General features: G+C 49.0%; 1 protein-coding gene across 1 annotated transcript; it reads right to left on the bottom strand.

Moving 5' to 3' along the window:
• Nucleotides 1-2,116: 2,116 nt before the first annotated feature.
• Nucleotides 2,117-7,377, bottom strand: C3H1orf216 (chromosome 3 C1orf216 homolog). Its single transcript, XM_045548284.1, has 2 exons — nt 7,228-7,377; nt 2,117-4,784 (listed from the first exon to the last, which is right to left on the bottom strand). The coding sequence occupies exon 2, from the start codon at nt 4,777-4,779 to the stop codon at nt 4,129-4,131; it is 651 nt and encodes a 216-aa protein (XP_045404240.1). The 5' UTR covers nt 4,780-4,784; nt 7,228-7,377; the 3' UTR covers nt 2,117-4,128.
• Nucleotides 7,378-18,738: the final 11,361 nt, after the last annotated feature.

Genomic DNA, 18,738 nt, shown 5'->3' with positions numbered 1-18,738 from the left:
GTTTTTCTAAGAAAAAGTTAAGTGTGCATCACAAAAGCACTATTTATAATAATCACAACTCTTATTAATGTCATTTTCTGTGTGTCAGGTATGGTTCTCAGTATTTTACATATCACATATTCACTTAATCCTTGCAACAACCCTATGAGGTAGTTATTATTTGTCTCCATTTTAAGATGAGGAAACCGAAGCTCAGAGAAGTTACTTGACTTGCCCAAGGTCACACAAACAGAAAACGATGGAGCCAAGGTCCAAATCCAGGGTGTCTGGCTTCACAGTCTGTACCTTAACCAGCAGTTGTGCTCAGAAGCCTTTGCACATTCAGAAAAGGGACACTCCTGAAAATTCACCCTCTTGTGCTCTGAGGGCTTGACACTGTCTCATTGTTAGAAATCTCCTCTCAAATTTAGCTACAGACCTTTGCCAAAACAGCTCTCAGTACATGGAATTTGTTAAAAGTGGTTCAATTTTGTTTCAGTTTAAGTGTCAAGTACAGACATGGTAAGAATTTACTAACGTCCTGGGTCCTGGCCTATTTCAGTGATAAGTATACTTTGTTATTTTTACAGATGGGTTTCTCACTATGTTGCCCAGGCTGGACTGCAATGGCTATCCACGAGCATGATCATGGTGTACTGTAGCCCAAATTCCTAGCCTCAGGCAATCCTCCCGCCTCAGCCTCGAGAGTAGCTGGGACTACAGGGGCCAGCCACCACGCCTGGCAACAAGTATACTTTGTGAAGCTTAAAATATGTTTGCCTTGTTGGAAGGGGCAAAAGGGGACAGGAGATTTCTCTGAAATGTTTCAATTTTTATAAGTAGAATATAATTATTTGTATAAAAATTAATCTATAAAACATGCCTTTATTTAAGCAATCAAGTTATACCCTCGGTGGTAGGCAGCCTCAAAGATGGACCTGGATGAGCCCTGCCTCCTGGTATTTACAGGCTGTGTAATATCTTTCCCTTGAGTAACTTGCTTCTAACCATAGAAAATGGCAAGATACTGCAATTAGGTTGTAGAAAATTGTGACTTCTGTCTTGCTAGCACCCTACTGCTTTCTTGGTTTGCATGCTTTGAAGAAGCAAGCTGCCATGTTGGAAACACCCACATGGCAAGGAACTGAAGGTGGTCTCCAGCCAACATCCTAAGAGGCACTGAATGCCACCAGCCAAGACCACACACCCAGGACTAACACCTTGCTTGAGAGACTGTGATGCAGAGGACCCAGCTAGGCTATGCTCAGATTCTTGACCTACAGAAATGGTGACATGATAAATATGTATTGTTTTAAACCATGAAATTTTAGGGGAATTTGTTACCCAGCAGTAGCTAACTACTATACCTTCTTTATAGAAATAATGAATTTGGGGGAGGAGAGGCCAGGACAACTATAGTAACAACTGGACATAGGAGGGGTGGGGGCTCAAGCCAGGGCCTGGGCCAGGGCCAGAAGCAGCCCTGGATCTAGGAAATCTCAGACTTGGAAACTGAGGGTCCCGCTTAGTACAGAAAACAAAAGAAAAAGCAGTGGCTCATGCCTATAATCCTAGCAGTCTGGGAGGCTGAGGCGGGAGGATTGCTTGAGCTTAGGAGCTCAAGACCAGCCTGGGCAAGAGAGAAACCCTGTCTCTACTAAAAACAGAAAAATTAGCTGGGCATCATGGTGTACACCTGTAGTCCCAGCTACTCGGGAGGCTGAGGCTGGAGTTTAAGGCTGCAGTGAGCTACAGTGATGCCAATGCATTCTACCCAGGGTGACAGAGCAAGACTCTGTCTCAAAAAAAAAAAAAGAAAGAAATTAATAAATCATACAAAGGAATGTAAAATAGAAGATATAATCCAAACTGGCATCAACAAATACCTTAACTCATGTATATACAGTTGGCCCTCTGCATCTACGGGTTCCACATCCTCAAATTCAACCATGAACAAATATATAGTACTTTTGATCTGCAGATTTTGGTATCTATGGGGGCTCCTAGAACCAATTCCCTCAGATACCAAGAGACAACTGCATATTTTAACTACATCTATATCAAAACCATCTAAGGACTCCAGCTCAGTTTTTCACAGTCAGGGCACACCCCAGGGAAAGGTGACTCCAGGGCACAGTTGAGTGCGAGAGAGACTGTGTGTATGGTATGTACATCACAATTTATTCAGGCCCAAAGGTGACTTAGGACAAGGACAGTCCGGTATGGGGCTCTCAGTGCAGAGGCCAAGTCTTCCACGTCGGACTGGGAGGCCCTCCCTCCATCAGATTGCCAGGCCTGGCAGTCTGAATTCCTCCTCCCCAGGGTCTTCCTCTAGAGCTACTCCAGCTCCCAGTCCAGGACCCTGCTCAAAAGTGGAGCTCAGATGGTGTGGAAAAGAGGCTACCAGACATCAGGTAGAAGAGAAACACATACTCAAGAAATTTAATTCTCTGCCCCCATTTATTCATCTCGGGTCGTTCCAGAGGCCAGGTTCACACTCAACATGCAAGAGGTGCAGATGCAAGTTGCCAGGGCCCATGCTTCACTCCTGCTCCCTCTACCTTTCACCCACCCACCCATCAGGGAGGAAACTTTTTAGTGATAGACACGAAGAGCCCCCACATTTTGCAGATGGGGACACCGACGGCCAGAGGCAGCACTGGTGACTTCCGTGCCACTGTTCACCCATCAGGACCTTGCATTCTTTTGGCTCCCAGGAGCAAAAGCAGAGAGCTCGGCTACCTTAGTCGTTGGTTCTCCCTGAGACTCACCCACTTTCCAACTCAGCCTGTGCCAGAGCCTGTCAATCCCCGCTTCAAGGGCAGTGCAGTGAAAGAAGGGGGTATGACCCAGTATCTAAGAACTTCCAGAGGCTCCGCTGACAACACTGCCCCCTTCCTACCCTGGAAAGCCGAGCTCTGTCTCCTCTTGACAGTCTGATTTCAGAGAAATGGACTAAATCAATTCAACCTCCAATGTCGCTAGAGCCAGAAAGGCACAGCAAGGTAGAGGCACAGAGAGGAAGTGAGATTTTCCCTAACAGCGTGTCTATTACTTGCAAGCTAATAAACACACATTCCTTTTCATCAGAAGCTTAAATCAATATGGTTTTCAACCCAGTGGAGAGGTATGGTTTGTTTGGGAACTGGCAGTTGAGAATTCCCATTCTCCTATTCTTCACAGGGTTGTGCCATTGTCATTTCCCCACACTCATCTCCTATGTGCCCAAAGGCAGAATTCAAGAGGGACAGTCTCTTGTCTCCTCTGTCTCTACCCCCACCTCTGCCATCATTTCCATCACCACGCCCAGTTCCCCTCCCTGATACCAATTCTCCACCAACTGCCCTGACAAAATTACAGCCATACAAAAATCCCATGGCAAGCCAGGGCAGCCACTAAATCTCTTACAGCAAAGCCAACATCAGGGACGATAGCCTTAGCAGAGCAAGGTCTGGGTTAGGTGAGGGGAAGGGAAAGGAGAGGCAGCTTGGGAAATCCCAGGAGAATGGATCAGCTACAACCCTCTTATAAATGACAGCAGGCTAGCCCTCTCTCTCCAGGAAGCAGTGGGACACAGTGGAGAAAAAAGGCTGGGGTAGACCATGGGTAACACAGGGTGTGGGTGGATACCCCACAGGTGCAATTGGATATATACTGGCACACACCTGCTCAATGGTCTGCCTGCAAATACACATGCTCCCAATGTACTTCCCATGCTTGCACCTGCACACAGACACTGAACACAAGCCTGCACACTCAGACTTACTCATATGCACACACATCTTTGGCACAGACATCCTCACTCATGCACATATACACATGCAGCTGGGTACCTGTCCATACATACATATACAAATTTACTTAACTCTTACAAACATGCCACACACATGTATGTTCGCTTTTACACACTCACACATAGGTCTGCTTATAAGTTAGCTTGTGTGTACACATGTGCACACACAGCACACTTAAGCTCATTTACACATGCTTAACGACATGCCTACACATACCTGCCTACATGTTAGCACATACACACTCTCATGCTTACCTGCACTCATGCCTGCAAACAATCATGTACTTACTGTACACAACCACACACATGCCTGCAAATATACACACATACCCTTGCACACTTGTGGAGGCACATGCCTAGCCCTGGTCCTGGGGCCTGGATGGTGCTGCCCTCTGCTGGAGACAGCGGATAAGCTCCTTTCGGTTGTCTAGGATAGTGTCGAAGCTCTCTTGCAGCCGTGCCTGCTGGTCAACCAACTGGTGCTGCAGGCCCCGGATCCACTGGAGCAGTGCCAGGCGACGGTACATCACCAAGTGCACGTGGTGCTTCTCCTTCTCCCGCTCTTTGTAGCGCTCCTGCGCCTGCAACTGCTGCACAGCCTGGGCCACCGAGGGCAGAAGGGGATCAGGAGGGCCAGGGCCTCGAGGGGTCCCACAGGCGGGCTCAGGACTGCTGCCAGGGCTGTCGATGCTCAGGGAGCTGCTGGCATAGCCGTTGTCCTCCAGAGGGGAGCAGACGGTGCCAGCACCACCCATCTTCTCAGGCTTAGCCCCAGGAATCTCTGCCCCCTCTGGGGGGCTGCGGACCCCTTCCTCGGGGAGTCCAGGGGCCTGGTTGTCAGAGGATGATTCGGAGGAACTCCTCATCAGGATAGGTTCCATTTTGCCTGGTATCCCATGCCAATTCTCATTGGCATCCTTGGCACTTGCCATGAAGTTGGAGTTGCTGTCCGGTTGGAGCTCGGGCTGACATACTCCAGGGGCCAGCCCTGGCTGGACGGCGAACATCTGGTCTGCAAAGGGGAAGCAGAAGGATGGGTCATAGGAGGACAGGGTAGGTAGGGTGCCTGAAGTCATGGCTACCTAGCTGCAGGGACAAGGCAAGAAGCATGAGCCTGGCCGCTCCCCATCAGTCCCTTTCCCTTGACTCTGGTAATACTTCCCTTCATGGTTTTCCTCCTCCCTCTCTGCCCGTGGGTTCTCAGCCTCCTGCAAAGGGTTCTTCCTCAGCCCTCAGAGGCAGGCTGCTTTTTCATTCTGTGCATTTCTCCCCAGATGACCTCATTCTCTGCTGTAGCTTCAAGAACCATATGTTGGCGACTCTCAGATCTGTCTCCAACCCAGATCTAACTGCTACCCAACCCTGCAACCAACCATAGGCTCCTCGAAGTCTACACGTCCAATCCAGCTCTCCTTCTCCAGGATCTTGGCAAAATGGCTCCACCCTCCATCCAGTCACCCCAGCCAGAGCCAGGGAGCATCCCAGACTCCTCACTCTCCTTCCTTCCCCCATCTAATAGGTCACCAAATTCTGGCAATTTTTTTTTTTTTTTTTTTTAGATAGAGTCTCACTTTGTTGCCCGGGCTAGAGTGAGTGCCGTGGCGTCAGCCTAGCCCACAGCAACCTCAAACTCCAGGGCTTAAGCAATCCTATGGCCTCAGCCTCCCAAGTGGCTGGGACTACAGGCATGTGCCACCATGCCCGGCTAATTTTTTCTATATATATTTTTAGTTGGCCAGATAATTTTTATTTCTATTTTTAGTAGAGACGGGGTCTCGCTCTTGCTCAGGCTGGTCTCAAACTCCTGACCTTGAGCGATCCACCCGCCTCGGCCTCCCAGAGGGCTAGGATTACAGGCGTGAGCCACCGCGCCTGGCCTCTGGCAATTCTTCATCTTCACTTACACTTGGGTCAGGCCATCTCTGACCCAGATTGTTGCCCCAGCCTTTTTGCTGATCTCTCTGCCTCCAGTTAAAATGTACATTGCACTGGTCACAGCTCCGAGTGCCCTCCCTAAACTCCTGCTAAACCTCTACATGGCCTACGAGGCCCTGCTTGATCTGGCCCCTGCTCACCCCTCCACATTTGCCTCTCGCCTCTCTGCCCGCATCACACCAACCTGCTCAGAGATCTGAAAACACACCACTGTGTTTCATCCTCCTCACACTTTTCCTTTGGCCTGTAATATCCTTCCTCTCCTCCCCTCCCCTCTGAGCGCCTCCCTTCACCACCCAGCACATTCCTTTTTGTACTTCAAAACCCAGCTCTAATATCCCCACCTCTCTGAAGCCTCCCTGATACACTCCCCACAAATACACAAACACAGTTAATGATGCCTTCCTCTGGGCCCCCACAGCTCTGAGTACACACTGGCTTATCCAAACTTGTGTCCTGTCCCTGGCATACATAGTTGATGGTCAGTAAATTTCTACTGAACTGGCATTTGTTGTTTAACGGTGTTATAACAGAAGTTTATAATCTGGCTCCCTGACCAGACCTGGAACTCCCCGATATATCCTCTGTCATATTCCCAGGAGCCGGCACGGAGCCTAGCAGTAGCAAGTGGCAGCACATGCAGGCACTTGCTGAGTGAGTGAACATGATCCGGGACTGCAGTGGACTTCCATGCTCAGGAAGACAGAGCCAAGGTAGCAGGAGGCCACTGCTCACTGCCCAGGGCTGGAAGAGCTGGGTTCAGTTCTGTCCCTGCTCTAGGGAGTCTCCCTCTCCCACTGACAAGCGTCACTCCTGAGCATGCTCCCTTCCTTCCAGGCCGCCTGGAACGTGTCTACTATCTTGTGTCTCTGTCCCCAGCTTGCTCCATCCTGAGGCCCAATAACCAGCTTCCTTCCCCAATAACCAGCTTCTACCAAAAGTAGGGCCTGAATTGACAAGAGGTTTATACTAACCACACCTTACTACTTGGATTAGAAAAATTGAGGATCATGAAGCGTGGGGGATACTGTAAGTGGAGCAGGCACTAGGAGGCTCTCTATAGGTGGCAGGGACCCTCCCCATGCCCAGTGGCAGGCAGAAGTCCTGGAGGGTGTGGTGTAGGAACAGCTTTGTAACCTGCGTACCCCCATCCCTCTCAGCAAGGCTTATGGGAAGGTGCTTGGAGATCTCCCCTTGCCCCAATTTTTTCTTTTTCCTAAACTTGGGCGGGGCCACGAAGGAAGCTGGGATGGGGCGGGGGTGAGGGTGACCTAGCACGGGTTCTCAGAGCTGTTGAAATGGGAACCCAGACACCCCACGATGCGGGGGGGGGGGGTAGCTGTATAAGACTGGGGGAGGCGGCCTCCTTTCCTGGCTCTGCAGGGGAGGGAGATTACCCCCAGGAGACAGAGGACGGAGAGCGTCCTTCCCTAAACCTCGCCCAGGAGGCAGCGAGGCGGGGGCTGTGACTGCCCCCTTCCGCGGCTGAGCCAAGCCCTCCCCGCCGGGCCCAGACTCACTGCCTAGAGGCGCCCGCTGCGGCGCGGCTGCTCCGGTTCCGCGCGTCCGGGTTGGGGAACTCGTCGCTCTGGGCTGGGGGGTGGGCGCCCCCCGGCCTGGGCGTCCCCGCGGCCGGGCGTGGGTGCAGGGCTCCCGGGCGGCGCGCCCAGCCCCAGGCCGGACTGCGGAGTCGGGCGGCGTCTGCGCGGCGCGGCGGGGCGGGGCGGCCCACGTGGGCCGGTTCGGTTTTTCCGCCGGGCCGCGCCGGAACCGCCTCCCCGGAGTCCCCGCCACGGCCTCTGGCTGCCGTGACCCGGGCCTTCCAGGTCGGGTGTTCTCTGCTGCGTTCTCTCTTCAGCATTCGCTGGGCCCCTCGGATCGGTTCACCTCACCGCAGACACGGTGACATTTCCGAGATGAAAATCTGATCGGGCACCACCTTCTGGCTTTAAACGCCTCTATGTGGTCCCCATGACAGGGACAGCCCTAAGGCAGCAGCCTCTGCAGCCTCATCCTTTCCGCTCCCTCTCTGCAATGGGGCCTCGTGCTCCTTTCCTCCTTTCCCTCTGCCTAAAATTCGCTCCCCTCTCTCGACGTACTCATATTTCAGATCTGAGAAACCCTCTCTGGCTCCCTCGACCACATTAGTTCCCTCTTTTATATTTAGGGTTAGGGCACTTTGGTTCCTTTTCTTCATAACATTTATCACAATTTGGAATTATATATCTATTTTGTGTTTACTTAATTAAAGTCACTTAATGAAAACTACATTTTAAGAGAAGAAAGAAAATCCGGTCTGGGACAGGGCCGGGGGCTAACGTCCAGCACAGGGACAAGTGGATTCCTCTCGGGGATAGACAACCCCACCCGCGCCTGCGCACTGCGCGCTTGTGCCTTTGCTGGGCAGAGGAAGAGCAGCGTGGTAAGAGAGGGTCCGGGCTTCCCAACTCCAGTGGATTCTTCACATTTCTACATCAGGTTCTGTGGCCTAACTAATCTTCCCCCTTCCCTTATCCCCTGCAAGTTCCCCTGCAGCCAGGATTTTCCTTCTTAGGAGGTGACCCAAATCTTCACTCCTAAAGGCTCTGAGCATCGGTGGTCTAGGGTTATGCAGTTCGCACCATACCATAGAGCAATAAAGTCATCTAATTGTTTGGTGTGCCCAGAACAGCCCTCTCCTGACTCTACTTTGGGCCCTGTCTCTCCCAGCTTTAACCACAGGGGTCAAATGAGAGCCTGGGATAGGAACTCCACTCCAGGTGAGCCAGTAAGAGTCCTTCTCTGGGACTTTCTGAAATGCTATTAAAGGAAGACGAAGCAGGGAAGATGTGAGCCTAGGGCTGCAGCAATCATATTCCCCGCCAAGTGAAAGAAGTCAGTATGGAGTAGGAGAAAATGATGCTGACACACAGAAGCTGAGATGAAAGACAGAAGTCCTGATAATGTTCCAGTCCCTGTTTCCTGAGGCTTTATAGTTTTGTATGCCTTCCAATGAGGCCTTTATTTTGCCAAGCCTAACCTGAGAAGAATTTCTTCTTCCACTAATGATCAAAAGAATCCTGATTAACACAATAGCACAAGGTGGTGACCCAGGGCTCCCCTGGGTTCCACTCACATACCTCTCAACCCTCAGTAAGTAGTATTCACTCCATTTCCTCTTGTCCCTCTTTCTTCTATTCCTCTATTGCTATGAAGGGCCTGAAATGCCTGAAATCCAATGGAATCATCTTTGTGTTTTCTGGTTAGAAACATTCCTCCCAAGATACTAAAACCTTCTGACCTGCAGAACCTAGAACCTCAGAGACAGGAAGCAAACTCTTAGAGAGTCCTTAGGTGCAGTCACATAAGGTGCCACACCTACCTCTACCTCCTCCTAGGTATTCTGGCTACACAAGACAAAGAATTAAATACGTTGATTTAAAGCCTATATTATGCTCTGCAGGGCAGCACCCCAGCCTGGCATAGCAGAGTCATCAATTTCATTGTCCTGTAAAATTAGTTGCTTCTAAATAACATAAGTCAAGTGAATTCCAAGGGCATCAGACTGTAGCCTCTTTTCTCAGCCAAGGGCAATGTTGTGTGGAATACTGTAGTACTGTATAATTAATACAGCCAGTGTTCAGACAATGGTCCTGACCACTCCGTAATTTTCAGAGAGCTGGGAGCCTGAGGAACAAAAAGCCCCAGGAAGGCAGAGGTGTCCATTTCTGTCCATGAAGACGGAAACGCAGCTGTACAGATGTCTGTTACTCATTCACCAGAAGCTTTTCCAGTCAGGACTCCAAGGAATCAGTTACCCCAAGTGAACGGGTATCTGTGGCTGTGTCCACCTGCCCACATATATGCCAGGGACTTAATGACCAAAAACACAGAAATCATCAGAGATGGCCAGTACCAGCCTGAACAGGGCTCTGCAGCAGGCTGTGCCATCATGAAGATCCAGCAGTGGGCAGTGTGTAAGAATCTTGGCAAGAAGACAGATACCAGGCCAGGCGCAGTGGCTCACGCCTGTAATCCTAGCATCCTGGGAGGCTGAAGTGGGAGGATTGCTTGAAGTCAGGAGTCCAAGACCAGCCTCAGCAAGAGTGAGACCCTTGTCTCTACTAAAATAGAAAGAAATTAGATGGATAACTAAAAATAGAAAAAATTAGCCAGGCATGGTGGCGCATGCTTGTAGTCTTAGCTACTTGGGTGGTTGGGGCATGAGGATTGCATGAGCCCAGGAGTTTGAGGTTGCTGTGAGCTAGGCTGATGCCACAGCACTCTAGCCCAGGCAACAGAGTAAGACTCTGTCTCAAACAAACAAACAAACAAAACCAGACAGACATAAGAGGAAAGAGAGGCTAGCAATGAGTAGCCCGATCCAGGCCCCATGGTCTGGGGTGTCAGGCAAGGAGACAAGGGAAGATAAAAGGAATTTCTACTCCAAGAAATAGGACAGGCATAAGGGCTCTTCATAGGTAGATAATTTCTCAATGTCAATATTAACAGGAAGAAAGGTGGGTAGGATGAAGGTGTCTCAACCTCAAAGACCTTGCCCTTTCTCATCCACTCATTCACAGCTGTAAACAGAGTGCTTGCCTTGTGCCAGCTACTGTGATGAGAATTTAGAGCAAAATCAGAACTGGTCATGGTCTTGGGGAGCTCCCTGCTTAGAAAGGGAAAAAAACAGAAAAGAGTGAGATATACAATGTTATGGGCCCTGGAACAGAGTCAGGAGGCAAAAATAATGAGCACAAAAGAGGATAAGGAAAGGCATCACAGAGGTGATATTAGAGCCAGGCCTTGCAGGGTGAGTAGCAGCTTAACAAGAGAAAGCAGGGGAAGGCAGAAGAGAGTGAATATTCGTAGTGAGTTCAGGAAACACAGAGTGGGCCAGTGGCTGGAGCTTGGGGGGAAATGGAGGTAAGATGAGGCAGGAGGATAAAGTTGGCCCAGTTGTGAAAGGTCTTGACCACTACTCCAGGGAGCTTGGGTTTCATCCTGTGGGCAGCAGGGAAGTAATTGAGGAAGCCCTCAAAGTTTCTGCATCAGAACAAAGTGCAGTACTGGATGACGTGTGAACTACATTGCTAACTTGCTTTCTTCTCTTTTCTTGAGCTCACATCACCTGTTAGCTTCCCCACATGGCTTTGGAAACTTGAGCAAATCAAATCGTTTTAACCTTTTTGAGCTAAATAATGATAATATGCCTTGAAAAGTGTTGAATAACATTATAATGGTGAACATTGTTACGTGGGCTCCCAAGACCAGGCACAGCCCCAGCGGACCTCTGACATCCCAGAGAGCCCTTAAGGCAGATTAGAAGGAAAATTGTTCCCCAGAATTGGCTCATCTTGGGAAAGGAAGGCCTAGGAAGCTGCTGACCTAGTTGTTTTGTTCATCCGTTTCTCCACTGTCTCTTAAAGGTAAAGTGTCTTTCTAGTCTGTCAACAAACTACTGTGTGATCACCTTAAGTAAAACACACCCACTCCCCACCGTCCATTTTGGCTGTTTGCTCAATTGTAAAATGAAGGAGAGGCACATCCAATCAGAAGTTTTAAAGCTTTTTTTTTTAAGCCTTGGAATCCTTTTTTTTTTTCTTCTTCAACAAAATCTTTCCAAGACACCCAGTTTAAGATATTCTCTCTTCCTCTGAACCCTCCACCATAAAGCGCTCCTGAGGGGGCTCCCAGGAAGCTTCTAAATCTCAGTGGGGCACAGTTTCAAACACATTGTACCAGATGAACCTAGGAAATGAGTTCCTACCTTCCACCATCCCTGTTCCCCCACCACCACCACCCCGCAAGGGATAAAAGAGACAGAGGGGTGTTTTGGAGCTGCTGGAAGAATGAAAGGTAGTATAGACACTCTCCAATACACCCAAGTGGTAAATGACCTCTCCAAACCCTCTTCCACCAGGAGACCAGAAAGCCAAATCCAAGGTCCCAAGGCTGTTGAACATCCAGAGCCCACCACAGAGGGACGAAGCTAGATGGAGAAGCTGAAGTGAAGGAGGAATGAGAGGAGGGGGTGCCTGTCCCACCCCCTTCCTAGCAGCTGCCTCTGTGGGCTGCATAATCCCCATCCCTCTCCCCAGCCCCACCCTGGGGCCGCCCACCCCTCCTCCACCCGCCCCCATTCATCAGTAGGAGGGCACGGACTCAGCACAGCCTTTCAGGGCCTGACAGTTCCTTTCTGGGTGCCCCCCACATGTAACCACTTAACCCCCAGCACAAAGGGCCAGGCTGAATGGGCTTGGAGCCGGTGGCTCGTGCGGAGGGGGAGGACTCAATAGGATTTGGGGAGCTGGGTGTATAAACCGCTCTGCTCCAGCAGCCCTCAATGGAGGGGCTGGAGTCGGGGCATGTGCCGAGGGGTGGAGCTCGGCAGCTGCATCCCGCCCCTGAACAATGATTTATTCATTCCCCTGGCACGCAGAGAGCAAACAGGCTGGGGGAACGTGGCCCCACAAATCGCCCTCAGCCTCAGCTGATTCCCACGGCAATCACTGCAGTTGCGAGCGTCCCCTCCCACTCGAAAGGTACTGCCTGAAGCTTGCCTTTGCTCTTCCCTGGAAGGAAGCAGCCTACGTTACGGGAGGCTTTTAGCAGCCTGAAGTTCGAGCAGGCGTCGTTCTTTGAATTGGTTGCACCCAGTCTCAATCTCGCTCTCTCTGAAAGCTCCCTGGTGAGGTTTTTCCTTACACCCATTTCACAGCGGTAGAAACTGATAGAAGCAAAAAGGCACGTGGCCTGTCCCATGACTGCCCCTAGAGGGCAGGGCCGAGAGAGCAGCGGGGAGCTGGGGAGCTGGGGAGCTTAGTCTAGAAATATCTGACAGGTAATGCAATAAAGGTTTGCAGGATGAGTAGTTAATGGCTGCTAACAAAAGCAACTGCTGTCCTCACTCCTACCCCCAGCTCCCTTCTGTAGCCACATCTGGCTCCGGTTCCCAGAAAAATCTCTGGGAACACTTACGGGGATTAGGGGACAGAATGAAGACAAGGAAGCAAAGATGCTAAAACCTGCAGGGTGGGTGGGGGATTTCAAGAAGCTAAATTGTGACAAGAATAAATCTGTGCTTGCCCTCTCGACTCCATACCTCATGCCACCAGGCCCAGAGCGCGCGCGCGCGCGCACACACACACAATCATCATAAATAAAACTCAAAATCAATAACGTTCGCAGACCAGGGAGAGCCAGAATGAAGTGACCATCCTCAGACTGGCCCTTGGGCCTCCTGGCCCCAAGCTCGTAATTACCTTGTCACACGGAAAACAAATCTATTGTTGATGGTAAGTGTGAGAGGTGGGAGATCCCGGGCAAGGAGGTTGCCCTGCCGAGGAGGGGGGCAGGGGGCACAGTGAGAAGACTGATTGGCCTTCAGTGCTGGCGGTTGGGAAATTTGAGACTGACAAAACTAAGGCCTATGCAGGTTCAGAAAGTTTCCCTTCCTTAGGAGGGTGGACACACTAAGGGAGGAGATCCTACCTAATACTAGTGGTGGGGAGCAGGAGGGGGACCCACTCCTGGGAGCCTCAGGAGGGCAGGATGTTAGGATGCTGCTGCCCTCTGGTGGGCGTAAGGAGATGGCATCCACACGGCCAGTGCTGGCAACAAATTGTGAAGGAGTCTGTCCTTTCCTGTCCTAAAGCCCTGGCCACCAGGACTAGCACATTCACAAGTCAAATCCCCTAGGAAGCTGACTCTGAGACAGTTTAGTGTGCTGGATGTTTATTAAGAAGTCGCCTTGGGATGAACATCTGTGGGAGGATGGGAAAGAGCAGGGGTGGGTGGACGAAGCAGCTGAGCTTCAATACAGGCCTGTGACAGCCTCAGCCAACCCCACTGGGAGCACTGAAGATAGAACGGCCTTTTAGAGTTGTCCTGAAACAAGCTGAGACAGCCAGGCCTTTATACACCTGTTGTCACTGGATGTGGGCTGTGCTGGAAAGAGGCGTGACCTTGGGCAAGAGCTTTCTGTAGCTGAGGCAATTCCCACGTTGGAAGGCTGTCTGTAGACAGTGCTTCCAACAGCGGGGCCAACAAGCCCTTCATGGAGGGATCCACCCCACATACCATACTCAGATGTGTGTTAAATGAACAGCAGGTTTAGATCATGTCTCAGGCTCCAGGCTCAGTTGGGACAGTTCACAAGTATCACTTACTGGGGCTGTTATACACTGATCCTTGGAAACAGTCTGGGAGCCTTAATGCTCAGATTCATGGATTCATTCATTCAACAAGCATTCATTGAGATTTACCGTGTGCGAGGTCTTGAGGCAGACACTTTACAAATGTTTTCTTATTTAATCCTCACAACTGTGAAGCTAGTATTAACTCAGATTATTCAGATGAGATCAAGTTATTAAGTAGCTTTCACAGTCCAATGACACTTTGAAAAAACGACACTCACAATGGGACAAGTGCCGTTGCTGCTGCCAAAGATTTTTCAGGCCAGAAAGGGTCTTGTCTCTGTTCTGTGTGCATGTGTGTATGAATGGGATGGCTTGCTCTCTGCTTCCAGCCAGAACATTTTCTCTGACACACTAAAGTTGTGCCTCATAGTGTCCTACTTCAATTCCTTCCTAGTAATGTTGCTGCCCAGAGGTGACCAAACTACAGGCTTTAAAAATGCCTGGCTGTAGCTACACAGCAAGCTACTGTTACCCAGAAGGAAGGTGGGCTAGCTCCTTCCCTGAATATTCAATGGAGAGACAATCCTCAATCCATAGTATTTCTTTTTTTTTTCTTTTTTGAGACAGGGTCTGGCTCTGTGGCCTGGGCTAGAGTGCAGTGGCATCCTCATGGCTCACTGCAGCCTCAAACTCTTGGCTCAAATGGTCCTCCTTCCTCAGCCTACTGAGTAGCTGGGACTACAGGCATGCATCATCATGCCCAGCTAGTTTTTTCTATTTTTAGTAGAGACGGGGTCTCACTCTTGTTCAGGCTGATCTTGAACTCCTGACCTTAAGCAACCCTCCTGCTTCAGCCTCCCAAAGGGCTAGAATTATAGGTGTGAGTACTGTACCCTGCCTTCCCAGTGTTCTTTAGCCATCGGATCATCAGAGAGTTATGAGAGGGTAAGTTCTTCCTTAATGTCTAAAATTTCCATATCTGCTGTGATCATTTTGGGACAATAACTTTGACAAGAGCCAGAGGTTACTGCTCCAGAAACTCTCAATACCCTGTACCTGCCACTAACCTACTGGCTTTGTGGAAGAGGGAGAGGGCTGCAGAGAGAGACAGCTGTCAGCTGCTGTTTTTCTATAGCCCTGACATTGTTCCCATCCTTGGTCTATTAAGACTTTTGGCACACCCAATGACCAACATGAAGATTTTAATTTTCTCATTTAGATTCTAATCATAAAGAACTTGAAGGGAAAAGCGGGAGGGGGAATGCCTGAATGTCATGGAACAATTTCTGGGTCTGACTACAGAGACATTCACTCAATATTCCTCACCTCCTCCCAACCCCCCCACATCACACACACAATGTCTTCCCTCCTGGGCCCCCAGAACCTAATTTTTCATGTTTGGAAAACCCAGATGATTTTTGCCTGGGTCCATCTGGTTTTCCAAATAACCTGTCTTTTTGATAAATAACGTAAGTTAAATTAGACAAGACAAACAAAGAGAGGGTGGGCAGTTAGCTTTTTTCCTTCCCTCAGTCTCTGAGAAAGAGATGGGGGCTGAAAAACCCAAACTATGACTCACTCCCAACCCTGTCCCAGCACTTTTACCCCTTGGACTAGGCCCAGTGATTCTCCACCCTGGAGCTGGGAGCTGCCTCCTACCCCTGCCTCTCGCCCACCAGCCATGCAGAACACCACAGACTGGTTCTCTCTAAAATGAGGGGAAAGAACCCAGGCGTCCAGCCCCGCAGCTTCCTCCCAGCACCCTTGGGCTGTAGCTACCGCAAACCCCCCTTTCCCATTATGTATCCCACCACAGGGAAGAACTAAATCAATAAACTGAAAATGAAAAACCTTTAAGGTGAGAGAAGAGAGGACAGAAAGAGGATGGGGAGGACGTGGACAGTACAGACCAAGACAATACAACTGCTGGGGACAGAGAGATCTGACACCTTGGTCTTAAAAGGTAAATATCTGAGGCGACACCAGCCGTACACAAAGCCGTGCCTATTTCTCCAGTTCGCTGTGAGAATTCAGGCACACACGCAGGCCGCCATTCCTACCACTGTCACAAGTCCCAGCACATAGCTAGCCACCGTCAAGGGACTATAGAGCTCTATTGGGACTTGGCCCCTCCTTCCCACTTAGCCAGAGCATAATGAGGCATCAGGGCCACCCCTTCCTCAGCAGGGCATCAGCCTGCATTAGGGCAGCCTCTTAAATATGCAAGATCATTTCACCTTAATTTGTACCTTTGATCCTAACCATACCCTGTGAGCTAAACCAAATCTTTTCACATAAGCCTCATTTTCTACTTGAGGAAGAAAGTTCAGAGAGAATGACTTACCCAAAGCCATGCCACTTGTAAACTGCAGAAAGAGCAAGGACCCAAGGTCTCACATAGGAACCACCTCTATTCTATCCTACACTAGAAAACTCCTTTGTATACAATTTGGCTTCAAGCTTTTCACTATTAGCTCTTCCAGGCCTTCCATCACTTACTGCTCAAAAAATATTTATGGAATAATTCTATGTGCCAAGCATGATACTACCCAAAGCAAACCTTTTTTTTTTTTTTTCTTAACAAAACAGATATGGTCTCTGTTTTCACAGAGCTTAAGGTCTAGTAGGGAAGGCAGACTTCAACAAACATTAAGATGGCACATCATGATAAAAGACTCAAAAGAATAGGAAACCTTAACACAGATAACCTAATTAAGAAAGGGGTGGTAATAGTCAAAGAAGGCATCTCTGAGGAAGTTAGATTTAAGCTAACATCTTGAGAATTATATGTTAGAGAAAGAGGGAGGTTGAGGGGAGGGTATTCCAGGAAAAGGGAAGGACACTTTAGAAGATCACAATGCTGAGTGTAGTGAGAAAGAGTGGACAGGAGGTTGGGGGGCAGAGCTATATCACATACGGCCATGAGGACTTTGAACTTTATTCTTAGTGCAATGGAAGACATTAAAACGTTTTAAGTAGGAGAGTGGCATCCTCCAAATTATATTTATACAAAGGTCACCCTTTGGCTGCTGTGCAGATTGGATGAAAGGGAAGCAAAAATAAAAGTGGGGAGATCTACTAGGGAGGCTACTAGAATACCCCAGAAAGAAATTACAGAACCTTGGAGCAGGGCATTGGACATAGAGCTCCAAGAAATGAGCTGATTCAAGATGCAGTTTGGAAGTTAAAGTAACAGAACTTGGAGATTGTCTTGTTATGGGATTAAGGGAGGAGGTGTTAAGAATGCCCTTCAGGTTTCCAGCAGGAGTGACTGGGTGGGTGGAGGTACCATTTACTGAAATGGGAAATACAGGAAGAAGAGCAGGTTTTTAGGGAAAGATCGAATTTTTAAAGATGTTAAGTTTGAAATGTTTGTGAGACAATGGCCTTTAATAAGTGGCCCATAAAATATGATGCAATTGTGATACTGGCAGTTTCTTATGCTTGCAGAGTAGCCCTTGACATAATGCACTGACATACATTTTCCAACTTAACCTCACAGCAACCCTGAGACAGACATGAATTAGTATCTTCATTTTATAGACACAAAGAGAGGCTCTGAAAGGAGTGATGTTATTTATTCCAACTTTATTAGGCACCACTACATTCTAAGCTGTGTGCCAGGCCATGAGTAGGAGATAAAGGTAGAAGATGCAATACTATCTCAAGGATGAAATATTAAATAGTATCAGGACAACATTCCTCCGAGAAATACTCTCCCCTATCCTTTAGGTATACAAGTCCCATGACAGGAAGCCCCAAAAGTTATTAGACATAACTCTAGGAGATAAGAACCAAAAATTCCCACTAAAAAGTCTTCCAGCCTGACCATTAGAAAATTCTCAAAGTGAGAAGTTTGTAGAGAATCAGGTGAGAAGATGAGGGATCCCACAAAGATCTGAGCACCTTGTCAGAGCTTTGGTCAATATAAGCTGGTGCTTTATGGAAGAGACCCTAGTAGGGCTTATGCAACTGTGGACTGAATTAATGAGATGAGATTAGAGACCTGTTTAAAGAGGTCAATACCACATGTTGCTACTTAAGTGTCAGGAACAAGGAGAAGACAGAACTGACATTGAGCAGACTCTCTCCCAGACTCATAAGCTCTCATTCCTCCAAATATGTAATTTCCAAGCTAATGGAGCTGACTCCTACTAGGAGTCATAGCAGCAGGCCTCCAGGCTCGGATTTCACTAAAACATAGCTGATGCTGATGGCTCAGTGTTTCGGGCAAAAGGCATGCAGTTCAGGTCAAAACTCTGTTTTCAAACCTGTTACAAAGGTCAAGGCTTAGCTTGCCTTATGGCAGCTATACTGGCATGAGGAAAAGTGACCCAGAGTTTAAGACTCAACTAACTTTTCTTTCTCCAAAGAGTGCTTTCTCCCTGGAGCCTCAGATAGAAACCATTTGCTCCCCATCTTTCTCAGGCACTAATTTTCTCGTCCTCAGTGGTCACTTCTAATCCTCTTCTCTCTCTCTCTCCCCAAAAAAGGCATGTGGAGAAGCAAGAGGGGAGAAATATCTAGCTCTCCTTCCCAGTGCTCTTTTGCCCAGCAAGAACTGCCTAGCCTTGGGCACTGTTTAGAGAGCTCAAGGAGAGAGGCAATAACCCTCACCTTGGACCTGCAGCTATAATGAAGTCCAGGCAAAGTCAACTAAAGAGGAAGTGCCAATCAAGGAGCTGTAACAACAGGTACATTTACATAAACCCTCCCCCTTACTTACATGGAACCCAAACCACTTGGTAAGTTAATTTGATCAATTCAGTGGGGCTGAGATGCCAGTGAAGGGAGAACTGCAGCAGCTTGTGCCTCCTGACCCAGACGGTTTCCCTGGGAGGGAGATACCCTGAAAATGAAATACTCCTCAGCATTAGACAGGCACTGACCTAAGAATGGGCATTCAAGCTG

This window comes from Lemur catta, chromosome 3 (genome assembly GCF_020740605.2).
Source record: "Lemur catta isolate mLemCat1 chromosome 3, mLemCat1.pri, whole genome shotgun sequence".
NCBI classification, from domain to species: Eukaryota; Metazoa; Chordata; class Mammalia; order Primates; family Lemuridae; genus Lemur; species Lemur catta.
This window is presented reverse-complemented; position numbering and strand designations above follow the sequence as displayed.